At 29.3% G+C, this 13,607-nt stretch overlaps 1 protein-coding gene across 2 annotated transcripts; it reads left to right on the forward strand.

The window, feature by feature from the left end:
- The first annotated feature begins 2,212 nt into the window (after positions 1-2,212).
- On the forward strand, positions 2,213-12,058 carry LOC134721794 (galaxin-like). 2 transcript variants are annotated; one of them, XM_063585014.1, is made up of 3 exons: positions 2,213-2,325; positions 4,181-5,559; positions 11,567-12,058. In XM_063585014.1, exons 1-3 carry the CDS (start codon positions 2,250-2,252, stop codon positions 11,621-11,623), a joined length of 1,512 nt encoding a protein of 503 aa, XP_063441084.1. In that variant the 5' UTR covers positions 2,213-2,249; the 3' UTR covers positions 11,624-12,058. The 2 variants fall into 2 exon arrangements, with proteins under 2 accessions (XP_063441084.1, XP_063441083.1); XM_063585013.1 differs by lacking the exon at positions 11,567-12,058 and having other exon boundaries at positions 4,181-7,096.
- Positions 12,059-13,607: the final 1,549 nt, after the last annotated feature.

Consider the following 13,607-nt stretch of genomic DNA (forward strand, 5'->3'; position numbering starts at 1 on the left):
GGTTTATTTTTGTAATCTGTTACTTGGATGTAGAGTTGGTCTCATTGGCACTGATACCACATCTTCCTATATCTATTAACCTGACTAATTAGTCGTTATATTTCGCTGCATTTACAACTCCAAATAAAGAAGAAATAAAAGGACTGATTTTTCAGCTCATTGCACATTTTATAGATACGAACATCAGACGAGCATCATTATCAACACAATTAATTGTATAAAACAATCATTTGAATCTGAACATCGTCTAAAAAGTCTATACAATAAATTGTTTAGTCTTTCAATCAATGTTTGGACCTATTCATTGTGATCAATTCAGTACTGACTAGGCAGATCCAACAGTCTATTCAAATAATTTTCAGTATTGTTCAGACTATTTCGTTACAGTTAATTCGGTTCTGTTCAGATAATTCCTTAGCAGTCAATTCACTTCTATTCAGAAAATTCACTAACAGTCGATTCAGTACTGTTCAAACAATTTTCTTACAGTCAATTCAGTACTGCACAGACAATTCCCTAACAAACTACTAGTATTTAGTTCCACTCAGACAATTTCCTTACAATCAATTCAGTTCTGTTAAAAAAAATCCCTAACAATCAATTCAGTTATGTTCAAAAAAATCCCTAACAATCAATTTAGTTCTGTTCATCCAATTTCCTTACAATCAATTCTGTTTTATTTAGACAATTTCCTTACAGTCAATTCAGTGCTGTCCAGACATTTTGATACCTGCAGAATCCCCGTTTTAGATCAAAATTTGGTTAACTAGTGCTTCTCCCGTTTAAATGCTGGTTGCAAAGGATGTTTTCTTAAAAACACTCGTGATTTTAGGGTTCAAAACAAACCCCTTTACAAGAATGACATTTTAACAGTGGTCCAAGAATGGCAAAATATATTTCATACGAGTATTAGAATAACTTTAAAGTCAAAAGAGTTTGCTTGCCAGTGTAATGTTTTGACACATGTGTATGATGATTTGGTAGTAGTGTCAGATCCCTTACTCTTGAAATCCGCTTATGTAAACCGTACAAACAGCTTATGCTCATTTGACGAGTGTCTTTTTTGTTGTTATCTGAAGATAATGCTACCCCCAAACCCATATATATATATATTCATGACATTTTTAAGCGTTTGTTCATATGAGTCGTGCCCAACTCCTCATATAATGCATTGTTGAATATATCAAAATAAGTTTAGATCCTCACCCTTAAACCATGTTTAGTCATGGATGCCTTGCAAAGACTTCCGCAGTTTAACACAAGTGATGTCCCTGTGGGACATGCTCCACATCATCAATGATTATATCTTGAGCCCTTATTCAATCTCTAATACATATACATATTATTATTCAATTGCATTGTGTAACCTTAACAGTGCACCATATCACTATATATTTATTTCATTGTTGTAATGTGCCTAGATATCATGAGCTGCAATGACATGAGAACTTTCAAATGTTCATTATTTTGTGTACGTGGTTGGAATGGGGTGTGACAACGGCCATGTTTAATTATAACCCGTTTGATTATGGAATTATCAAATATCGGAACTTATTAATAAATGCTTTGAAGTCAGAAAGTTATCAATATATGAGAGTTATTTCGATATGTAAACCATTAAAAAAATTTGCCTGTAATCATACATAATTTGTATAACACTTTTTTACACAAAAAAGTGATATACTAGTACTTGAACCTGGGTGTGGTTTATGGACTCATCATATATACCAAGATTAAATTTTGTGTTTACGACATATAAGATAATAAAATAAAGTGATTATGTATCCATGTATAATTGTCAAAATTACTTGTCTCTCAAGAATAAAAGTCACTTTTCATACATTACTTTCCTAATTATGCACCCATTAATTGAGACTTATATATTATCTTTTCATTACTTAGCTTGTAATGGACTTCTACTTTATATAACACATGTTACATTTGTCTTCCTCTGAACATGATATTTTAATTTGAACACACATTAATTGAAATGTGCGGATTTTGTGAACACGACCTCTCATATATTTTGAGAAATATTTATTGAAAATTGTCCATCAATATATATGCTTATTTTTATTTATGTATCACAATTATGTTTTACATTCAAGTTTTAAATATGTCGAAGATTCCATGTTTCGTTGTGACATAATTTTGACAAATTAATATCACACCTGACATTTACGATAAAAGTCATTTAATTACGAAAGCACGAGGTTAATTACACGCTTAAAATAGTCAGTTTTAATAAGATGAAGGGATACATAGCATGTTTGTGTGTACTTTTCACAAACTTTATACTTGTGAAAGGGGTTCGTTTAAATCACAGTAAGAAATATTTTAATACTTTTTATTTAAATTTCTGATCATTGAATAAATGCAACATTAGTATACCACTGTTCAAATTAGGAAATTTGATCATGTAATGTATTGTAATATCTATGCATTTTTATAGTCTCTTATAATTCTGAATAGAATGTCTCTCATTTTATGTGGTTTTATTTAACAATTCAAACTTGTTTAGAGATGAGACTTCAATAAAAAATTGAATTGAACTAAATTGTAATTTTATTTTATCAAATTTGCTTATTACTTATTTGTATGTTGTTCTTGAGAAATTCATAAAGGCGTAATAATGATATATTCTTCTGGCGTTTTAGTCTCGTTGAAATCTCGTTAAGGAATAATTTTCAAAACATCGGATGCAAGTAGTAATTTTCAATGAAATTAAAGAATATTTTAATCAAACCAAGGATTTGAATTTTTTTTTTTTTTTATCAAACTGAACACGGTTGTACAAAATAAGTGTTTACAATATGTAGTTTTTTAGTGTTTTTTTTATAATTTACAACAAATCCGGCCAGTGCTATTAGCTTAAAAATTGGTGACGGATACAAAGTAATTTAACCAAAATATGAACATCTCATATAATTTTTTCTTTACAAAATTCTTAGGTATGAAAAATATGCTTTTTGTTCTGTAAAAAGAGAGAAAAACAAATGACAAAAGTTACAGCATGGTCAATTTGTCACGAAAAAGCAGCACAGTTTTAATAAAATCTCAAATATCAACAACAACCTATATTTTTTTCCAAAATATACTTTATAATGTAAAAATACATTTGATACAGTGCTAAAGAGTTATTCTCCGATAAGAAATCTGTTTAATAAACTTTCAGTACTGAATTTGGTTTTTAACGTTTTGTCGTCAAATTTTTCATATTAATCGTGTTCTAGTGTCCTATTAACTTACTTGTGTTTCACCATATTTTTTTTTACAAAATATGCAATATATTTTTAAGTTGTAGAGGGAAAATAAACTAGTTATCCACACAGTTTCATTTAAAAAAAATATGAACAATTTTAGTGAAGTTAGATGGTTTCTTTTTTATTTAAACTTCAATAGAACCTTCAATGTTTAAATTTGGCGTATGCAAGGATGTCCTATTTTACATCATGTTTTTATTGTCAGATAAATCTGTTATATATTTAAGCGATTGTGTTTTCTTTTTAGTCTTTGCAAAGCAAAAAAACAACCCGATCAGAATATATTGTTTACAATTAAACTTACAAAAAAGACAAAAAGGAAAGCAAGCTTGTAAAAATTTATGCGAGAAATTTTGTGTGATGTATGTGTACTAGTCAACAAAAGTAACGATACGAGACAGTCAATTTTCCAATGAAATTGAATACATTGTACAAAGTAAAATAAAAGCAAAATGTGTCTTATATATTTACAGAGTTTTATTTTTTAACAGTTTTTCCAATTTATTATATTTTATGATAAATTTGAGATCAAATTTGGTATCGTTTCTTTTGTTGACTAATATAGATAAAGAATAGCAATAACAATATTACCGCATCAGACACGCATTACTCTTCTCTTCATTGATACCCAAAGTACCGAAAAACTGCAAATCCTAACACCAACGCTGAAGAGCTGGTTAAATCACAAAGAGCAAATAAAAGGAAACAAACTCGGAAACGACGTTTCGTTCCATGATAAGAACGAAACCGATTCTCTAATAATATTTTTGTTTAAAAAATTTAGAACTCCGAAATACTGCTAATCTGATTTAATATATATATATAAGAACAAACAAAAATACTTCATTTGAAAAATAACCAGCAAAAACACATCTTAGTGTTATTTTGTATTACATGCTCATTGTTTTATGTTTCAGAGAAATGTGGGAATGGTTTTTTCAATCCGGACCACGAAACATGCTGTGATGGTATTATCTCCAGCCCAGCCGGTTGGCCTTGTTGTGGATTAGCAACATACAATGCCGCCCTTCAAGTATGTTGTGACAACACGCCGTACCCCAAAAGCGCAGGAACTGCATGTTGTAAGAATAAGCCGTATGACCCATTAACTGAGACATGTTGTGTTGATACATTATATCCAAAACCCGACGCCACATGTTGCGACAAGAAGCTTATAAATCCAGAAACTGAATTATGTTGTAATAAAAAAATTGCCGAGAGGCCAACACCTTATCACAAATGTTGTGACATTGAAACGTATCACCCACTTTTAGAAACGTGTTGTGCAGACACCCTCCATGCCCCTGGGGATTTGTCGTGTTGTAAAAATGAAGCTTATGATCCGAGCGAACACAGTTGTTGTAATGGAGTCATAATTAGTCCTGGAGGACTGAAATGTTGTGGTCCCATTCCGTATGATCCAAACTTGCAATCATGCTGTTATGGCATAGTTCGAAAAAAATCAGCAGAAGGAGGAAAACCATGCTGCGGGGCGACAGATTACAATCCAGACACGCATACTTGCTGCAAAGGAATTTTGCATACGGGAACAAATTCATCGTGTTGTGGCCAGAAAACATATGACCCCAAATCTGATTGTTGCAAAGGAAAGAACACAAACGGACTGGATTGTTGCATAGATAAGGCGTACTCTAAAACCACTCAAACGTGCTGTGGTGGTAATGTATTTGAAGGACCTAATTTGCATTGTTGTGTGAAGAAGGCTTACGACCCAACAAAAGAATGTTGCAATGGGGTGAATAAAATAGGGCTTATGTGCTGTGGTAATAAAGCGTATAGTAATTTAGAAAGTTCCTGCTGCAAAGGTATCGTTCATCAGGGGCCTAAACTGTCTTGTTGTGGACAAGTTCCATATAACCCGAAGATTGAATGCTGCAAGAATAAATCGGCTTCAGGTCTTCCATGTTGTGGAGATAAACCATACAATGCTACACTGCAAACATGTTGCCATGGTAATCTGAGTAGTCCTGCTGGAAATGGATGTTGTGGAAAGGAAGGTTACAATATAAAAGAATCTTTATGTTGCCATGGACAAGTTGTGCCGAAGCAAGCGCATGTTTTTGGTATCTGTATAGACAAAACAAAACTCCAAGGCATGACACCTAAACCTGTAGGCCCTACACCAAAACCTATAGCTACAGGCTTCACACCAAAACCTAATATCTTCCTGCCAAAACCTATAGCTACAGCCTTCACACCAAAACCTAATATCTTCCTGCCAAAACCTATAGCTACAGCCTACACACCAAAGGCTCCAGTCGTCAAACCAATGAATGTACGAAATAGTTTTTCTGTTAGAAGTCATATTTTTAGGGCTCGTCCACAAGTGACCCGATTATAGTGGTGATTTATTTGTTATTAAGATTCATGTAAAAAAAAAAAACAGATATCACAGGAACAGATATTTATCAAGGTTATTATGAAATGAAAATAAAGGTTTTTTTAAAATTTACATAATCAAACACTTAAGCCCACTAAAAACGATAACAACATTTCATTTTCCAACATGGAATACATCTTATGTCTTTTTTATACTCATGTAGGCATGTAACTTGCACTTTTCTGATTATCAAAATTATATAAAAAATGTTTCCCTGATCTTTTGAAAAGTCACTTCATGATATATCTATCATTTTTCTTCTCCGGGTATAGTAAAGCTTTATTTTCATTCTACCAAAAAATATATAATGATTCATTTAACATGCTATTTGAATAATAGTTCATTAATAGTAGTAAGTTTGATTCAATTTTGTAAAAAATAGCTAGAATATTGCTGTTGAATATTATATGCTTGCAAGTGAATAATTAAATCTTATTTGATTACTTATTCATGCGACCTTTAATATGGCTCGAAGCAGGAAATGGGTTATATAATTATGTGATTTGCATGTTCAGTTTTTAGTAAGGAAATACTGTCAACTTTGATAAATGAAACAAGGGTGCCACCAGGGAGAACCATTACGTTTGCTGATTTAGTCAGGAAAAGTCATTTCTCAACTGCTAAAACGATTATTTACGACATTTTTTATTTTTGTGACATAAATAAACCAGACCTAGACAATGTCTGACTGACTATTTATCTGTATATTGACGAGTATATCGGGTCATATGACTATCGGCAGTCTTCGGAGGTTATCTCGTTGTTGAATTAGATAATATACGCAATACATGCTGATACATTATCAAGAAACATTTTTTTTTTTATTTCTTTTGAACTTTGTTTTATTCGTATATACGTTGTAGTATGTGAACTATCTAATTCAATAATTCGAGTAAAATCAGCGAAAATACAAAAAATAAATCTTTTTTTTTTTTTATCTCACTCAATAAGTACCGGCGGTGTTAGCTAATAAATAAAAGTTTTTTTCCTGTTATGTTTCTTTCAAGCACTAAAAAGTGCAGTTCCTTAAAAGTTCAAATTGATTTTGGATCAACAAATTGCATCACTGAAGAAACACAAATAATTTAAAATAGAAATCTTAAAATTGTTTAAAATTAAACAATAAAGGCATATATTTAAGGTGCCTTTATATAATTCATCCATCCAATTTTCATAAATCACGTAAATATAGTCAATAGCAATTTAACCCCGTGAATATAGTCAATGAGAAAAATAGAACACAATATTCAAACTTTAATTCATTAAATATTCTTTTTAGTTATATAAGGATAAAAAGGCCCACGACGATTAACTGTTTGACATGTTGATTATATACCTGCTATTTGTTGAAGAAATAATTTTTGAGAATACGTTACAAAAATTAGTGTCTGATACATTTTCTATTTTGAACAATAAAATATGTTAAAACCAATTGTTGAAGACTGTATTTTGCCATTTCCTTATGTCTTGCTCTAGATTTATTTTGGTTATTTGTGTGTCGATCGTTTGCTGTCTTCATGACGGATTTCCAACATTTCCCTTTTTAATACAATGACTAATCGTTATTTTTAAATGTTGATCCTAATTATTATTCATTTATTCCAAATGGTATATCATGTGAACTTCTGTAACTAAGAAGATGTATCTTACGAAAAACTGTCAGTATATTATATTTACATACATGTATATGTGTTTATATTTATAACAAAACAATAAATCATGAAATACACATGTATTACATAACTGATTCAATTCGCCATATTCTGATCCGACAATGTTTGATAGTTTACACGTATGCTATCCTTTTTATTAACTCATTTACAAAATTTGAATATCAATCATTCTCATATGCCTAGGTTGGTATGCATACAGATGTGTAAAATTAATTTATTTGCATTTTAATTTTTAGTAAGCGTCACATGTCAAAATGGAATGGAAACGTAACAAGTCTTTTCTTTGTAATCCACGTATAGGTCATGTGTTAATTAACCTACAAATCAGATCATTAAAATAATCAGTAAACAAGTGCAAAAAAGTGGAGACTAACGGATCATGATGTTTTTTGTTACTCGGAGAATGTGGTGGTCATGGAGTTTTCATCATTATGGTTTTCTGGGGTAAACATATATCATTCTCCTTTTTCCGAACGGCTGTAAAACCATAACCAGAGTGGCTCGAACGTTTTGCAATGTGGAATGTATAAATTCACAACCATGCCTGGTCAAGCTCTCTGCATTTTAGTAGCCCTCTTAGAGCAAGACATAAGGTAGCAATACACAGTTAGGAAAATAGCTTAAAACTGACACTCATAATTTCTAAACAACCTCTTTCCCTTTCTTTCATACATAATATTTGTGGTATGCATGTGTATATTTATGGAAAGAAAATCTTCCATAGATTTAATTTCCGATAGTTATAATGGTGAAATATAATCTCTTTTTTGTATTACCATGGAAACAATCTGCATTTATTTGATACAAAATATTGCAAAAAAGGGAGGGGGTGAAAATGTCACAAAAATCTCCAAAATTTGGTCCAAAGAAACATGTCAATCAATTAGAGTGATATTTTTCCTGAAACCATTGACATTTATCTATCAAGTGGCCCCAGAAAAATGGCATATAAAATATTCTTAAAACAATCTAAATGTTCATATAAACCCACTTGGAAGTTTATACTATTATTCATCAATAAAATAATCTATTTTATTTTACAAAAACTTTCATATCTAAAAAAATCACTTTTGCCATAATGCGAAACTAAACTTCTAACCGTGTATTGCTACCTAAGAAACCTTGGTAATTGGTGCTACAATTCCGTAGTTGGTCTGTATGGCAATATTCCTGTCCCTGTCCAATATACCCTCATTCTACATTGGCATTTCAAACCTCCCGCTCATCAACACAGTCGAAACAGTTTTTAATTAATTCATAACTTTTCTTGGACACCAGTGTGTACAATATGCCAAGCTCTGAATCGTCCTGCGTCCAAGAAAATGTATGAATGAATTAAACAGTGAATGATTGATTGATTGGGTTTTTTTTTGTTCCAGTTAAAAAAATTGCATACATGGCCTGGACTAGAACAACTTGACAATTAGTTCTATAAAGTTTGCGATAAAAAAAAAAAAAGACTCATGATAAAATGAAAAATCAAGAACAACACTGACAATATTGATGTAGTGTTACCTTGTTTAATTTAACATTATACTTCACATTTGGTTTAATCATAATGAGACTTATATTTGAAAAAGGCGAAAAGCTGTATTTTGTAACAGAAAACGATATTTTCTAAAGATATCAACTTTTTTATACTACATTGTAAGACCTATACTTCTTTATTGTGACTTTTTTTGGTTATATATATGATAAAATATATTACAAATTTAGAGTGAACATATTGGTCATTCGCTACCATTAAAATTCAGATCAAATTTAAAAAAAATAATTTAATTGAAGTAAATAAAATAGCTGCCAATAAATAGAAGTAATAGCAAAACTATGCCTGTTTATGATAGAATATATTACAAATCTAGAGTGAACATATTGGTCATTCGCTACCATTAAAATTCAGATCAAATTTAAAAAAAAAATAATTGAAGTAAATATAATAGCTTCCAATAAATAGAAGTACTAGCAGAACTTTGCCTGTATCAAGATTTTATAGAAGCTTTAAATCTATTAATTGGCTTATGGTTGCATGTGATACAATCTGGCAATAGTTTGCAAGAAAGATTGAACATGTGCTTGCTATATTGAAGCATATAAATATATTAATGTAACATTGTTTTTCTTTTTTAATGGAGGGGATATACAAATTTATATATACACTAGATATATAAACAGATATGTGTTTGTTCCTTTATGTTTAACCACTATTGTAAGTTTGGGTTTTGAACCAATATAATATTGTATTTGACAATAGCAAAGTGAATCATTGTTGTTTTCAATTTTTGAGAAAATAAACTAGAATTATAAAAATGTTAGCACAGGGTATTTTTGTAAGAAATTATCATTATATTACTAAAGTAAAAGAATAAAAGATATAAAAAAAAAATATACAAAATTACAACCATGTTAAATCTCTCAAAAATTGGCAAAAGCATACTCCATCTCTTGTAGAGAGTTGTCTCTTTGGTAATCATACAACGTCTTCTATCTATATCAATGAGTATGATGATACAACTAGTAATAGCGTGTCAGAAGACGAGAGAGATGAACTCACAGAATACTTGTGTACTTTTAAAGAAATCAACTTGACAGCTTTTAAAGTAAATATAATAGCATTGCATTTATCATAAATTATTCTACAATAAAAGTTAAATAATAGTTAAATGCTTCATTTTTTATGGGTATTATAGGAGCCATTTAATACCTTTCATACCTAATCAAGTACTACTATTTAGTATAACTCGAGATATCTCATATAATAAACAACATATCTAATATATCATATAAGATATCTCATATAATATAAAATATATCTTACATGATATACAAGATATCCAATATAATCTTGTTTTTTTAAGTTATCTTCATAACTTTATAAGATATCTAATATAATAAGATATTTTCTAAAGTTAAGAATATATCATAGTTACTTGATAAGATATCTGTTTTACTTTATAGGATATCTTTTAAACTTTAGAAAATATCTAATGAAATATAAGATATCTTTTAAAGTAAATATTATATCTTAGCAAATATATACTATATCATATGAAGTTAATAAGATATCTGATGAATTCAAGATTATATGTGATGAATTCAAGATTATATGTGATATCTTAAAGATTTTATGAGATGTTTCATATATAATATTGTATTCTATATGAGATATCTTGTATATTATAAGAGATATCGTATATAGTTTATAAAATATCTTATAGAGTATATGATATATCATATAAAGTTTACAAGATATCTTATTAAAAGTAGACGATATATGTTATCTTATATATTATATGAGATATTTTATATACATATCAAATAGTATATTAGATATCTTATATGTTATAAGAAATATTGTTTAAAGTTTGTAAGGTATCTTATATGATTAATATGTTTTTTTTTATACTTTTATTAAAGATGTCTTATTAATTTATATGTTATCTTATATAGTTTATAAGATATCTCATATAGTTTATAAGATATCTCATATAGTTTATAAGATATCTCATAAAATTTATAAGATATCTCATAAAGTTTATAAGATATCTCATATAAATTATAAGATATTGAATTAGGTTTTACATAAGTTATCTTTTATATTATATGAGATATTTCACATATTATATTGTATGTTATATGAGTTTCTTATATTAAAAGAGAGAGAAACCGAAAAAAAATTCAAAAGATATCTTTTATAGTATATAAGATATCTTATATTGTTTATGAGATATCTTATATAGTTTATTAAATATCTAATAAAGTTAATAAGATAACTCATATAACTTATTAGATATGTAATTATTTTCATGTAAGTATCTTATATACTTCATAAGATATCTCATACCAGTAATAAAATATCTATATCTTATAAACTAAATAGGATATCTTGTAAACTATGAAAGATATATTATAAACTTAATAAGATACCATATATTTATATGAGATATCTTATAAAGTTTATCAGATATCTTTTAGTTAAAATAAATACTATAGTAAAAGGTCTTGCTATAAGGAAGAGTAGTGTAGGATGGACAGACAGACAGGGGTAAAACAATATCCCACCGAGTCTTTGTCATGGTTACAATCAAAATAAAAACTTTAGGGGAGGTATGATAAATCATATATAAAAACTGTTTACCTACTTTGACACACATATAGATGTATTTGTTCTCCTTATTATGCTTGTTGTAGGATCATTAAAAACATAACTATTATTGTTGATCTTTTAACAGGTTTTAAGAATTTTTCTGAGAACTTGTCGAGTCCTCAACCAATGGATATACATGTAGTCGAAGATGATTCGTTATTCAACTTGAGTCGATTTGAAACGAAGGGAAGCTGTAGACGAGTATCAGACCAAGTATCTTAAGCAAGATTACATACAACTCAAAAAATTAGAAACAAACACTTTTGCTTAGAGGAACTGATCTGATACATGAAAAGAGAGCTATCCCTGTTCTGAAGAAGAAACTCAATTGCAGTTGAAAAAACACAAGAAAGAGATGAATGAATGTAAAAAGAATGTATGTGTACACTATTTATTTTATTTATGATTATATCCTTCAAAATGTGTAACAGGAGATGCATGAAAGTAAAAAGTGCTTTATGTGTACATACTAACATTGTATTTATTCGTTAATTGCTTGAAATAAAATGAGACCAATAGAGTGGTTTCAGTTATATTCTTCAAAATTTTAACTATATGACGCCTCTCACCTCCATAATTCTTAACAACGGGGATATCATGCTTGATTTGATTTCAATCTCTCATTTATTCCCTTAATGTTATGTAGCACTGCTCACGCGGTGATGACTTTTACTGGGTGTTTTTTTTTTGGTTTTGTTCTAATCGCTCCATGTAGAATGTTAAACCTTTTCCTCAACCTTCACAAACACCTTCCAACTATTGCTCATGTTGTTAAACTTTGATCTATAGAAAGGAATTCCTTTTCTTTATTTTCCAGGGAAAAGATGTTTTGGATTATACTCATGTATGTACTAATAATAAAGGGTTTAGTTGTCGTTGCAGATATAAGACGTTACATATGATAGTTATACGTTATACGGATGCAACATAATGCAATTGTTTCCAAAGGACCAATTATCATTAAAAATATTCATTTCAAAAGCAACATGGATTTCGCTCACTGGCCTAGAATTAATTTGAAACAACAAATTATGACAAATCAAAATATAGTCTATCTGTCTATTTGTCCATGTAATTAATACATGTAAACCCAATTTTTTCCCCAAATGTTCTATTGTTTTTTTTTATGAAACACTCAAACTCTATTTGATATACCATATGCAGACGTGCATAACAAAAATCAATTCCTGTTTACATCTATAACTTTAAATAATTGAATTTTGAGGGGGTAAAACAGTTGTCAAAAACTTGCATGTCTGTTGGTTAGCAGTCGTAATCGACACATTGTCTTATATAGATAATATGCATGTGTGGTCATTTTGATTCTCATTTACTTTGGGGATGTTAGTAAAAACGTTTTGCAACGAAGGTTGATGTCAAGTGGAAGCATTGAATGGTTTTCAAATATAAACGAAAACTCTATATAAAAAATAATCACTTTGTAATTTTATTTTGAGAAATTATATTACTTACTACTACTAAGTATTATTTACAATGCTTAAACAATTACTTAAAACGACTCAATTGAATGTTATACTTGATTTAGGAAATCAGTTTTAAGTAAAAATAGTCAACTTGAATATAATAAACTTTAAAAAAAAAAACACCATATAAGTATTCATTTTTACTTAGATGTAGTAAAACAAATTGATTTGCTTGTTACTTGAAAACAAACCTTCAAATTGATAGGAAGGCTACGATGATATACCCTCAAGTATATAAAGTTTTTCACTTGAGTAAGATATGGTTAATTACTGGTAATGATTTCTATACTATTAAAATATAGAAATGAGCTGCAAAAATAATTGGAATAGTAGCCCAGTTCTCTACTTATATGTCCTTATTCAAACACATAAACTGGATGACAGTTGGACAGGGAATGACATATCACATCACAAGTTTGTGGTGAGATTTTAATACACAGAAAAGATGCCCCATAATATCATAATAGCAAGTTTTGTCTATATGTTTTAGACAGAAATCCATATCTCTTCATAAATGCTTTCCAAGAAAACATTAACCTGTCTTAATCAAAAAAATAATTGTTCAAGAAATCTTTAATGTATGCTGGACCATACTTGTTGAACAATTTATCTATAATATATCATTACGAAATATCACAAACA

This window comes from Mytilus trossulus, chromosome 6 (genome assembly GCF_036588685.1).
Source record: "Mytilus trossulus isolate FHL-02 chromosome 6, PNRI_Mtr1.1.1.hap1, whole genome shotgun sequence".
NCBI classification, from domain to species: domain Eukaryota; kingdom Metazoa; phylum Mollusca; class Bivalvia; order Mytilida; family Mytilidae; genus Mytilus; species Mytilus trossulus.